The following is a 13795-nucleotide window of genomic DNA, read 5'->3' on the forward strand; positions in this document are numbered from 1 at the left end:
TCAACTATTTGACATCACAGCTTGGGCCTTGCTGCAGAGATAATGATGGGTCTGGAAACAGTTTGAACTCCAGAGATTATGGTCATTCAGCAAGAAGCAAGACCCTCGGCCCTTCAGAGTGATCCTGCAAGAGTAAGCAATGAGACTGTCAGTACCCTTGGGGAAGCAGCTCTCCCCATAAGCGCCTGGAGGGGACAAGGGCTGCCTGCAAGGGACAGTCCCTGTAGCCATGTCCCACCAGGCCCCTGCCCGTCCCACCACAGGACGGTCTCCCCGTGACCCTGGATCACAACAGGACTCACATGTGGTTGAAGCTGCTGCCGTCCACCCACTCCAGGCGCCGATCCTGTCTGCGCAGCCCAACCCAGTAGTCAATGTTGCCCCTGAGGTCTGATAGAAACTCCTGGAGAGGAAAGAGAGAAGCCAACAGTCAGGAGCTGCTGCTCACCCAGAGTCCCTGTCCCAGCCCCATGTGAGGCCCAAGACAGCAGCACCTCCCACCCAACAGCTGCTCCACCAAGCTCCACAGCTTCTGCAAGAGCTCCCCAGCCCGGCCAGACACGCTGGTCCTGCCCTGCTGGAGCTCTGCTGTGCTTGCGGTCCCGCTGAGCTCCATGCGGGAGGACACGCTCCCTGGGCTCCACACTGTACCCTGTGCCTCCCTCCCTCTGAGGCCACAGGCCAGAACTGCATCTCTGTCCCTAGAAGCACTGCCAGCCTCCCAGCACCAGCCCTGAGGTCTGCACCCCACCCAGACCCCCCACATTGCCACAGTAGCCCCTCACTCACCATTTCCCACTCCCTCTCGATCACAGCCAGTGAAGCCCCCAGCGAGGAGCACCGCTCCTGGCTCCACTCCCAGCTCCCCTCCTCTCTCGAGAGGTAGTAGCAGACATTGCGGTACCCAACCCAGTCATCAGGACAGCCCAGCACCGCAGCTGCACTCGCTTCATCTCTTCCTGCTGGAGAGGGAAGGGGAGAAGGTCAGAGGACTCCGTTCCACAGGGACCAGGGAACACAGCTCCATGGGGCAGGGAAAGGGGTAGTTCCAAACTCCCCCCACAGGGATCCCACATTTGCTGCCAGGGACCCACAGGGAGAGACACCCCAGGGGTTAACAGCCTGCCCCAGGGCACAGCTGGGGGTGTCCCTGCCCCTCCCCAGGACCCCTGGGACAGGGCAGGGGAACAGCCAGCCTGACGATCTGACCCCACCAGCCTTGGCCTCACACACCAGCGCCTGCCCCAGCCCGCAGAGGAAGGGGCCACATCCAGCCTGGCACACACGGCTCTGTGCTGAGGGGCTGCACAGAGGCACCTGCTGCTCCCTTACCTGACAGCACAGCAACAGCCGCTGCCAAAGCCAGGACCAAAGCCACGAGCACAGCCAGCACCATGACATACACTGGATGGTGTCTGCACCACTTTCCTGGAAGAGGAAAAAGCCACCAGTAGTGAGCAACTGTGCGGTCCCAGATCCACCACCCCCAACACCTGCTGCCTAGGAAGGCAGAAGGGACCCCCCCCAGTGGACAGTCAGCCACAGCAGAGCTGCCAGAGGCATAGATAATGTGGTGAGGGCTGCTACAGGCTACTTGATAAGGGCCTGTACTCACCCAGATCCCTGCACGCCCTTCTGCCTGCATTCCCTGGCATCTCTTGGTGAATGGACGCCCCTTCGTCCTGGGGACCCAAGGCCTGCTTCAGTTCTTCCTGGGAGGAAACATGGTCTTGTGTCCAAGGCATCATAAGTGATGGCAAAACCTGTTTCCAGTCAAGCTTGGACACAGTTCTATGACCACAACCGTTATCCTTGTCTTGGCAGATTGCAGAGAACACAATGAAGACGAGCAGATCCAGATGTCTAACTCTGCATATCCAGCAGGGGCGCCCTAGGGCCTCAAATATCAGCCACAGCCAGTCCTGGATGACTCACAGGCTCAGGAAGGTGTTGCCTGCACAACCCCACCCTGTCCCTGCTCTGCCTGTGCCACTGCAGACAGTTCCCAACACCTGGAGATACAAACAGAGAGTCAGTGATCTGAGGGACCAGCCCTTGGCCACCAGCACCCTCCCCACCACCCTGCGCGCACCCTGCCCAGACCGGTCACAAGGCACTCGCTGGCCGGGAGCATCCCCCTTCCCACCGCTCACCCTCCCTGTGCCACCCCCGGCAGCAGTGCCTCCGCATGGGAAAGCGGGCTCCAGGGCTGAGCCCTCTTCTGTAATGGGTCACAACACCGACTGGCTCACCACAGCTCCCTTCTTGGCACAGCTGGGACAACAGCGGCAACGGGGCGGCGGGGGGGGGGGGCGGGGCACAAACATCCGTTCCTCCATCGGCACCGGGGGAAGAAAACGCCATTCCCCACGGGGGAAAGGCAGCGCCAAGAGGAGAGCGAGCCCGCCAGGGTCCCTTCTCCGCACGCCCATCACAGCGCCGGGCAGCGCCCCACCCGACCGGCAGCACGGAGGAGAAGGAGCGCCAAGCACCGCGCCCGACCCGCCCCGGCCTCTCCTCGCCCCGACAGCACCGGCCTCGTGCCGCAGTGACCGACCAAACCCGAGTAGCACCTACCGGAGATGCGCACCCGCGTTCCGCTTCTGCACACACAACAACCCGCTGCACAGACACCACGCAACTCAGCGGATTTTACGCTGTTCCCGCACCTATATAGACTCGCACAGCCCGCCCAGCGCGCCGGCCAATCAGCGTGAAGCAGCACGACACTTAAAGGATCCACCTGTGCAGCTACGTGTCCCCACCTGCTGGGCAGCAGGTGAGTTCACAGGGAACTCAGAGGAGTTGGGTTTCCACTGTGCACACTGAAGTGTGCACGTCCACTCGGTCTCCAGGTAAAGAGGAGGTTTTTTTGCGCCATGGTGGTGAGTTCTTGCTGATTGCATCATGCAATAGGATTAATAGGATTGTATCATGCAAGTAGGTTGTATCTACTTGCCAAAAATCTTCCAGGACAAATAAATTCAGTTAATTCAGACTGGGGTGGAGGGGAGGGGTGTGTATCCATCAGGTCTTCTGATATGCCTTTGAAATGCTGCTGGCCTTGTTGAGAATTAATTACAGCAATGTGGAGCCCAGACACATTGGGATCAACAGACAAGCTGGGAGAATATACATAAACAGGTAACTCTTTGTGTGGGTGTTATTCGTAAGTAACGCTGTTGTGGTAGCTAAATCCTTACAGGCTGCCGAAAAAAGGCTGTAAAAAACATTTTGAGAGTGCCAGCTTGCCTGACGTAAACTCACACACAGGAAAAACTTTATTTTCCAACCTGTCTCCTTGGCACGGCTCCAATGTGCATTGTGTTGACAGGGTTGGACAGTTTCCACACTGGATCTAGAAATGTGAACCATCTCAGCAACATCCCCCAGTCTCTGCCTGTGCTGAGAACAGGATTCTACTGATCCACCCACTTTCTGGCTGGATGGCTGGAGGGTGGTTCCCTGGTGAGAGTTAAACTCAGCTTTGCCAGGCAGTCCTCAGGGAGGACGGGCAGCCAAGGTGAAGCAGCAATGGGTGTCTCGGGGCAGGGGGGACAGCGTGGCACACCGTGCCTGCTCTGGACCTCCAAACAGGGCTGCGTCCCCTCCACCCTGCCCAGGCACCACAGTCCATCACGAAGGGGTTTGAGAGTGGGAGTGTGGAGCAGGCACCCATTTTCTGTCCTGAGTGCCAAACTGGGGAAAACTGGGGGGTGACAAATTCCCTTAGTCACCAGCAATAGCTCATCCTTGTCCCGGTGGTGGCTTTGCCCCTCCCCGATCACTGCCAGGAGGGATTTTACCTCTCTGCTTCATTTAGATGTGCCACTTGTTAGGTCATCAGGCCGCAAGTCTGGGTGAAGAGGATTCTTTAATAATATCAGCATCCTTGGCTGCTGTGTGCTGTAGGGGTGCTTGGTAGTGAGCAGTCGTGTACTCTTTCTCACAGAGAATGTTTCTAGTTTTCCTTTGGTAGCCCTCATTATGGTATTATTGATGCAGCATTACTGATACTGAAGAGAAGCTGCTAAATTAATGCATACTGTCATTAAGTTACAAAAGACATACTCATCATTAACCCATTGACATGATAGATCCTTTGTGACCACCTGCAAAATGAGGGGATACTTTTCAAGTTTTAGATCCTTCTGCATGACAAGAGGGAGACAGAAGACTAAGTGACACATTGTTTAGGAGCAGAGTGTTTAGCTTATATTTGACTCGCAATTAATAGATGTATTGTCAGTAAGATACCAATCAGTTGTAACTAACTTGAGACTAACTTCATGATTATGCAATTATTTCCTAGTATAGATGTATTGTATGCTAAGAATTTCCAAAAATTGTAATGAATATGTAACAGTTGTGTGAATATAAGCAAGGCAAGAACATCCAGTCACTGGAGAACTTATGGAGAGTTCAGAGAAGGGCAACAAAGCTGGTGAGGGGCCTGGAGCACAAGTCTGATGAGAAGCAGTTGAGGGAACTGGGGCTGTTTAGCCTGGAGAAAAGGAGGCTGAGGGGGGTGTCACCATTTATTGCAGGGCAACATTAGAGTGTGGCAGATGCTCTCTGTTAACTCCCACCCTCCCCACTAAGGAAAGGAGGAACAGGGGCAGAGAATTACAAGTAGGAAAGTCAAATTAAAAAAAGAAAAACAAAACAAACAAACAAACAAAACACAAAAAACCCCCCACAAAAAGTAGTTTTACTAAGAATAAGAGAATATAATGCAAAATATATAAAGCCTACATCCTGACACCAGCAGCTGCAGGATCGACTCCTGGGCTGGACTCCCCAGTAAAGAGGGACTGGATTCAGGGATGCACAGAACAACAGCCGGATCAGGATTGCAAGCAGGAGAACAGACAGGGTCTTCTTCAGATGCTGGCCATGGGCAAGGAGAGCAAGACCCTCGTGATCTCCCAGTTTCATGCTTCGTATGACATGGATGGCATGGAATTCCTCATTGGGCAATTTTAGGTCACCTGTTCTGTCTGCCCCTCTCTGCAAGTACAACCCTCTCACTTATCGGACATATAAAATTTATCAGCAACCTTAGCAGCTATAGCAATAAAAGATAAACCTGTGCCTTTTCTACATACCATTCCTACAAATAGCTCAGTAAAACCATAAGTATCAGACATTGCTTTTGACCCTAGGTTTCCTGTAGCACACTCTCAAATGTCTGTGCTTTAAAAAAGTAATTTATTCAAACAATATAAAAAAAATTAAATGGAAAAGTACAGCAAAGAAATGGTCCAGACTCTGTGCCTCTCAGGCAGATGGAGCCCAAGACAGAAGTGGCTTGGGCTTTTCAGCACTCACAGTCTCTGCTGTGCACCCACTCTTCACACACCATTCATGTGCCATCCACACACACCTTTTGGTCCAGGCTCATCTAGTCCAACCCCCCTGCAATGAGCAGGGACATCTCCAACTACATCAGCTTGCTCAGAGCCCTGTCCAGCCTGGCTTGGAATGTTTCCAGGGATGGGGCATCTATGACTCTTCTGGGCAACCTGGGCCAGTATTTTACCACCCTCATTGTAAAAAAAAAAAAATATTCCTCATCTCTAGAATACACTTGTATATACTCTGGCACATGGCAGCTTTTGCAGCTCTATCTGCTGATTACTCCTTTCAGTTTTGCTGGATCCTTTGGTATGAGCTGGACAGTGTACTACAGCAATTTCCCTTGAAGGCTGAATAGCTTCAAACAGCATACGGTTTTCAACCTCATTAGAAATATTTTTTTCAACCTGCAGGTTTTCAACCTGCTTATTGACGGCCTCTTGAGGATGGTCAATAAACTGCATGTAATTCTCATTGGGACCCTGATTAATAGCTGTAAATTATTTGGCTGCTTTGTCAGTTTCAGGCACCTTTATCATAGCTTGATATGCAAGGTCTGCTGACTGCCTCAGGATTTCAGAAACTAATCTTGCCTGTAATTGTGGTGTGGCAATTAGTGTCTCTTCCAAGAGCTGGGGGATACCTGCCCCTTTCAACGAATCCCCATAATTTCATCCTAAATGATCTAGAGCTGTTACATTGCATAGATCTAATTTTGCTTGAGTCTTTCACGGTTTTTATCTGATCTCGGGGCAACAGGTACACACACTCCTTTTCTTTTCATTTTAACTTTTCAAGAGAATGCTGTTAACTCTCATCCTCATCTGCGTCATCAGATAATGTGGACTTCAACGGTGCTGAAGAATTGTTAGTGACAGGGCGGGTTCGGAACAGTGCACGTTTTCGTTTTTTCTTCCAAATCTAGCCCAGGGAAGTCACCCTCTTCCACTGTCTCTGCCTGTTCCCGTTGCACTTTTAATGATCTGAAGGTCTCTAGCAACAAGTGCCATGTCATTAACAGTTCAGTCTCCATTTATTGCCACAAACGACTTTTTATATAGTCTCTTGGTTTTGTTAAAAACAAGTTTCTCTTTTAGTGAATTTTCCTTTCAGCTAAAGTCTTCTTACTAACTGCACTTTTCTGAAAACTAGATACATGTTTTGGTAGACATAGCAATGGAATGCAAGGTCACTGATAAGGATGCACATCCCACGAGAGGGGTAAGCAGTGAACTGAATAGGTGACCAAAACTGACCAACTAAGTATTCCATCCCATTCACATGATACTTCATATAAAAGTGGGAGATCACGAGGATCCCGTCCCTTTTCCCTATGGCCGACTGTCACGGAGGCACCCCGAGGTTAGTTTAAGGGACAACAGGGTCCAAACTAACTTTCATTAAACCAGTGAGAAACAGGGTTTTAGCACTCCAAAAGTGACTTGAATACAGGTTCAGGCATCAGTTGAGGAAAATTATCAAGGGGCAGCAACTAATACAACAGGAGGTCCACAGTGTCCATACACATGGCTTCACCAAAAACAATGCTGGAGCCGCCCCTGAGTCCGGGAAGAGTACACACTTGCCTGGACAAGGTGTGGGATTATTTTAAAGGGATACACGTACTCGTATTGAGTACGGAAAGTGTACACTCACAATCCTGCGAGGGTAAATTTATACTACACTCACAATCCTGCGAGGAGAATACACGTGCAAAGGTGCACAGAATATCACATGTGCTTATGTGGAGGAAAATACACTCACGATTATGTGAGGAAATAATTTATACACGTGCTCGTCTTGAGCACAGAAAATATGCATGCAAATGTGGACGGAAAGTTACACGTGCTTATGTGGAAGCACGGGAGGAAAATACACCTGTGATTATGCGAGGATTAATTTTACACCTGCTCGTATTGAGCACGGAAAGTACACATGTAAATGTGCACGGAAAGTAGATACACTCACATCCTGCGAGGAGAAATTTTACTCACACACATGCCGGCAAGGCAAGCGAAGTCTCCATCCCAGCGGGGCTCTCGGCGGCAGTGTCTGGCTCGTAACTCCAAGAGATCCGCGACAAAGGGGGCAGAGTCTCAATGAGAATCCCATTTTATAGCCTGATCAGATCTGACTGTAGGCATTCCAGAAGCTTCTCTGCACCCCCACCCTGGCTGTGGAGTGCCCCTGAAGCCTCCAAACTTCGCCCACACTGGCCGTGGGCACTCAGCGGCTCCCTGGTGCCTCGGCACTCCCTTCTCCTAACGGCCCTGGCCAGGGTGCTCTGGGGCCAAGCAAAAGAAGCTGTCAGCCTCAAACAGCAGAGGGAGAGGGAGATGTACCTGCTCCTTCCATACTGAAGGAGGGAGGGGGAGAGAGGGGGGTTTGCATTCTGCATCACCAACAATCTGGGGAGAACCCTGTGAGTCATCCCTGTGAACTGAGGCCTAGTGACAGACTGAATCCAGTTCCAGCTGGCTGCAAAATCCAGTCCAGGACTTCTGGGTGCAGGCTCTGATGCTGCTGGAGCAGTGCTGATCCCTGCCGGGACTTTCAAGATTGGTTTTGTATATTTTTTATTATTTTCTCTATTCTATTAGTAGCATTAGTAAAGCATTTTAAATTTTTCCCAACTCTTTCTCTCTGTCCTTCTTTTGCCTTCCAATCGCCTGTCCTTAGTGGGAAGAGGGGGGGCTAAAAGCAGAGGGTGGGAAGGAAGAGGGGATTAACAAAACATCTGCCACAGTTTATTGTCACCCTGCAATCAAACCTTGACATATAGTCTTTACTAGCTCATGTGTCTTTTTGCTATTGGTTACAGGCTGCATATCATTGGCTAATTTTGCTATCATCAATGTTACTCTTTTACTCCCTTCTTTCTCACGGGTACATCTTAATATCTTCAAGGTCAATCTCTGTTCCCATATCCTCTGTCAGGGAATCCATGGACTCACCGTAGTCCCTCACACTGCTTCTTTTTATTATTTCTGCTGCTGTCATTTCAACACCAGACTTATTCCCTGTTGCTACAGGACCCTGTTGAGTAATAAGTCAAAGAACAGCCATGTAAGGACTTCACTGGCGACTCCTTTGCTCTTATGCATAAATATTTCAAAAGGCTTGGAGTTATTCAGCAACCACAATGCTGGAGCAAAAGCTAAAGCTTCTTGGATAGCTTGGAAAGTCTTATTTTTCTGGACTCTAATGTATAGGCTCTACTTCTAGCTTCTGTTAGTGGCTTACTTAACCTCCTCCAGTCCCAGTATCCAGGGACTGCAATATATCCTACTGTGCTGAGACGACCAGCACCATAGACCCGCAGCTGAAGAAAGAAGAACCCTAGGCCACTCTGCTGCTGAAAGAGGTAAAGCTGTGGAGTTCCCAGCATACAAAAGGTCCTTTCTCCATTATATCTTTCACATCAGAGCTCTGGTCTTCCAGCAGAGATATGGCCGGTGCTGCAAGCAGCTTGAACTCAAAACAGTATTGCCACTCAAAAATACACATGCACCTTGGTAGTAAACCAGGAACCTGCAATAAGAAACAAAGACAGTGCTGGTAGCCTCAAGAGAGTGGCTGTCCCCTCAAATGCCTGGAGGGGACAAGGGCTGCCTGCAAGGGACAGTGCCTGTAGCCTGGTCCCACCAGGCCCCTGCCCGTCCCACCACAGGACGGTCTCCCTGTGACCCTGGTTCACAACGGGACTCACGTGTGGTTGAAGCTGCTGCCGTCCACCCACTCCAGGTGCCCATCCTGTCTGCGCAGCCCAACCCAGTAGTCAATGTTGCCCTTGAGGCGCAAGAGAAAATCCTGGAAAGAGAGAAGCCAACAGTCAGGAGCTGCTGCTGCCCCAGAGTGTCCCTGTCCCAGCCCCACTGAGCTCCATGTGGGAGGACAGACACCCTGGGTTCCACACTGTACCCTGTGTCTCCCTCTGAAGCTACAGGTCAGATAGAAGGTCTGATAGAAACTCCTGGAGAGGAAAGAGAGAAGCCAACAGTCAGGAGCTGCTGCTCACCCAGAGTCCCTGTCCCAGCCCCACATGAGGCCCAAGACAGCAGCACCTCCCACCCAACAGCTGCTCCACCAAGCTCCACAGCTTCTGCAAGAGCTCCCAGCCTGGCCAGACACGCTGGTCCTGCTCTGCTGGAGATCTGCTGTGCTTACGGTCCCGCTGAGCTCCATGCGGGAGGACACGCTCCCTGGGCTCCACACTGTACCCTGTGCCTCCCTCCCTCTGAGGCCACAGGTCAGAACTGCATCTCTGTCCCTAGAAGCACTGCCAGCCTCCCAGCACCAACCCTGAGGTCTGCACCCCACCCAGACCCCCCACATTGCCACAGTAGCCCCTCACTCACCATTTCCCACTCCCTCTCGATCACAGCCAGTGAAGCCCCCAGCGAGGAGCACCGCTTCTGGCTCCACTCCCAGCTCCCCTCCTCTCTCGAGAGGTAGTAGCAGACATTGCGGTACCCAACCCAGTCATCAGGACAGCCCAGCACTGCAGCTGCACTCGCTCCATCTCTTCCTGCTGGAGAAGGAAGGGGAGAAGGTCAGAGGATTCTCCTCCACAGGGACCAGGGAACACAGCTCCATGGGGCAGGGAAGGGGGCAATCCCAAACTCCCCCCATGGGAATCCCCCATTTGCTGCCAGGGACCCACAGGGAGAGACACCCCAGGGGTTAACAGCCTGCCCCAGGGCACAGCTGGGGGTGTCCCTGCCCCTCCCCAGCACCTCTGGGACAGGGCAGGGGAACAGCTAGCCTGACGATCTGACCCCACCAGCCTTGGCCTCACACACCAACACCTGCCCCAGCCCAGAGGGGAAGGGGCCACATCCAGCCTGGCGGCACACACGGCTCTGTGCTGACGGGCCGCACAGAGGCACCTGCTGCTCTCTTACCTGACAGCACAGTAATAGCCACTGCCAAAGCCAGGACCAAAGCCATGAGCACAGCCAGCATCACGACATACACTGGATGGAGCGTGGACCGCTTACCTGGAGGAGGAAAAAACCACCAGCAGTGAGGAACCATGCTGTCCCAGAACTGACTTGGCCCTCACATCCCCACCACCCCCAACATCAGCTACCCAGGGAAGGCAGAAGGGACCCTCCAGCCTGTTTTATGCCCCCCCCATCAGCTAGAAGAAGCCTCACTCTTGTCAAACCCAGTCCTCATGGGGTGACACTCCCACAGGGACACTGTGCCCTCCCGACAGGCCACAGGGGTGGCCCTGCACTTACTCAGAAGTCTTCTGCTCATTCTCTTCCCAGGCAGCTCTGGCTTCAGGGATGCCCCTCTGTACTGGGGATCCAGGCACTCCTCCATGTTCCCATCATTGTCACAGACTCTGTTCTTCTCCCCTTGTCCCAAAGGCAAATGAGATGGGGAATCTCTGTGCTTGTCACAAGCACAACCTTGTGTCCAAGACATCTTATCTGCTCCCAAAGCCTGTTTCCAGCCAACCTTGGTATATGGGAATTGCACAAGAATGGCAAGGAGGTTAATTGTAAATACGCTCAAGCGACTTTAGCTGTGGTGTAGAAAAGGCACATACATCACACTAATTGTTTTACTGACCTTGTGTGCTTGACAAGTAGAACCTGTGTTTTAGATAACATAGGTCTGTGAGAAACTCTAAGGCACCTATCACTATACCTGAGACTCCTGCTTTGTTGTGAGAAAGCAGAGGCTGCACCTGCTTGAAGCCTTGAAATAACTCTCTTCTACCAGGGCTGAACTCTGCAGCAGCTGCGTCACCACTTGTGTCACCTCTGCGCAGTAGCTTAGGTGTTGCTTCAGAGATCCCCTGGTAGAGAGGTAACTAAAATAAGACTTGCTCTTTGCAAATGCCTTCATGGCCTCTGGCTCTTCTTGCATTGTGCCTGCATTGGTTCACACACTTGGACACAGTTTTATGAACACTGCTGTTACCTTCATATTGTGAGACTGCAGAGAACATCATAGCGATGCAATAGGAATATTTAATTCTGTTGCCTGACAGCTGTCACAACTGATTTAAAGTATCAGCCATGGGTTGAAATCATCCAGCACACACCTGGACTAGCCAAGTAGACTCACTCACCCGCTTGGCTATGCTGGCAAAAGAGGGAGAAGAGGAGAAATGGGAGCACCTACTAGAATGGGTGCACATTAAGCATGGACACTCAGGGCTCAGAGACCTTCTTGAAGCTGGGAGTAGAGGATGGCCCGTTACCCAAGGACTATGTAGCACAGCAATTTTTGCCTGATTCCTATGACATATTAGAATAGGAAAACACCTTTGCGAGATCCTCTGCTCCACCTGTGGGATGGGAAAGTACTACGGCAAACCTGGCAGGTTGGTTACATAGGACCTTTTAGAGATCAGAAGGGAAACGATACGTGCTTGTTGGGGTGGAAGCAGTATCAGGATTTGTCCAGGCTGGAGCAGTGACATGGGCAACCAGGGAAAATACAGTGTAAAAGTTGAAACTGTGGTTTAGTTTCTTATCAAAACCCAAATCAATTCAATCATATAACAGCAGCCACTGCACTGCCAGGGTGGTCCAGGAGTGAGCAAAAACTGAGGGAATACATCAGATGTTTTATACCCCTCACTATCCCCAAGCAAACAGGATAGTAGAAAGAACAAATGGTCTGTTAAAATGTTTTCTGAAACCCCGTGATCCGGCATGGTCTGTGCAACTCTCAGAAGCTATGACCAAAATAAACAACAGCTGGGGAGTTAACAGATGTCCACAAATTACTGCATTTTACTCAAAGTCTCTATCTATACTTCCTGGGGTGAAAGAAACTAAAGACCTCATAAATCTCCTCCATTATCCTGGACAACCAGTCCTGGTTGAACTCCCCAATGTGGAACAAGTCCCCCTGGTACCAAAGACCCCTTTTCAGTAAGTATACCTGGGTGGCCACTGATGCCTGTGGCAGGTAGCACAAAATCAGTACTAGGTGGATTGTTCCCTCTTCTTAAAGACAGTTTGATGAAGGATCATGTTTTTCCTTTTTATTTCCTTGCAGGGGGAAGAGGAAAGAAATTTATCTTTGTCTGTCAAAAGTGTATGCTTTATCAGGGCACATGTTTAGTTTTAAGCCTCCACTTTGTGGCTTTGACTGTTAGTTTGATCATACTTTTAGGATGTATATGTCATCTTGGTTTTGGTTCTGGGTGGTTTCCTACCTTTTTCCCTCTACCAATCAAGGAGAGGAAAGATTGGAAACAATAATTCTCCAAACCTTGCATGGAAATTGATTCAGGGATTGATGAGAGTTTGGAAGCACACCAATCAGGGAATATGTATGAGCAATGGATGAGATTATTTTGTTACCCCACTGAATGAAACTCTTGATCTAACAACAAAATCAGACTTCAGGGATTCCCTATGTTCATTTGCTCGCCAAGTAGGACTGGGACCTGAAGGATGGTACAATGGGCTCTATTCAGTAGAGAGCAGACTCTCTACTAACAGAGGGTTATCATGGGACCTTTTTCCGGTATGAAGTCCCAAACATTATCCTGGGACTAAATGGCACCTATTTCATTGTGTATATTTTGAGGGACAATTTTGAGGAAAGAAGGATTAACACCTCCCACCCACAATTAAATTTTACCTTTGAGATATCCCAAATTGGGGCTTTATGAGCCATTGTGTTCCAAAATGTGTCAGTCCTCCAGGGAGACAACTATACCTTGCTTAGTTCCATTTTTCCTTTTGATGCCTTTTTCTGTCCTCTTAAGCAGTCCATTACGAGGTTCATTATTCTTTGAATATAATTTACCCATGGTGTACATAACTTCCCCACAGACTAGTGTCAGAACAAAGGGATTTATCTGATATTCAATGGATGTGGTCACAAGTAAACCCTATTTTCAAGCCTTGAAGATATGATACCATTTAAAGAAAACGGAGTTTGCAAAATGTTGAATCTAATTGAGGGAGAATGTTGTATTACTATTCATAATGCCACTGCCTCTATAGAAGAAGCTTGTGTCAAGATGAAAGACATTGCTGACCAGATTTCTAAACTATTCCAATTGCTCCAGCCAACAAACTGGGTTGAGGAACTCTCACCCAGATCCTGGTTTACCTCTCTTTTACATTCTTTAGGACTCACTGGGTGTGGAAAATGGTTAGCGCAAATTGGAATAAACCTGTTAATTGGATTAGTGCTTTCGATGGTAGGCATAGCCATTGCTAAGTGTATGATTACTCAATTTCCTCTACCTCTTACAATGACAGAATAAGAACATTTTGGGTTGGAAGGCATATTCAAAGTTCATCTAGTCCAACCTCCCTGCAATGAGCAGGGACATCTTCAACTAGATCAGGTTGCTCAGAGCCCCATCCAGCCTGGCCTTGAATGTCTCCAGGGATGGGGCATCTACCGCCTCTCTGGGCAACCTGTGCCAGTGTTTCACTACCCACATTGT

General features: G+C 50.2%; 1 protein-coding gene across 1 annotated transcript; it reads right to left on the reverse strand.

Annotated features, from left to right (window-relative positions):
* On the reverse strand, window positions 1-1396 carry LOC308037293 (C-type lectin domain family 2 member B-like; the record flags this gene model as incomplete). The annotated part of the gene is made up of 4 exons (XM_080338984.1): window positions 1-124; window positions 303-403; window positions 790-962; window positions 1333-1396. The coding sequence occupies 4 exons, from the start codon at window positions 1394-1396 to the stop codon at window positions 1-3; spliced, it is 462 nt and encodes a 153-aa protein (XP_080195110.1).
* Window positions 1397-13795: the final 12399 nt, after the last annotated feature.

Source organism: Nesoenas mayeri (assembly GCF_963082525.1).
Source record: "Nesoenas mayeri genome assembly, chromosome: 1".
Lineage (NCBI taxonomy): Eukaryota > Metazoa > Chordata > Aves > Columbiformes > Columbidae > Nesoenas > Nesoenas mayeri.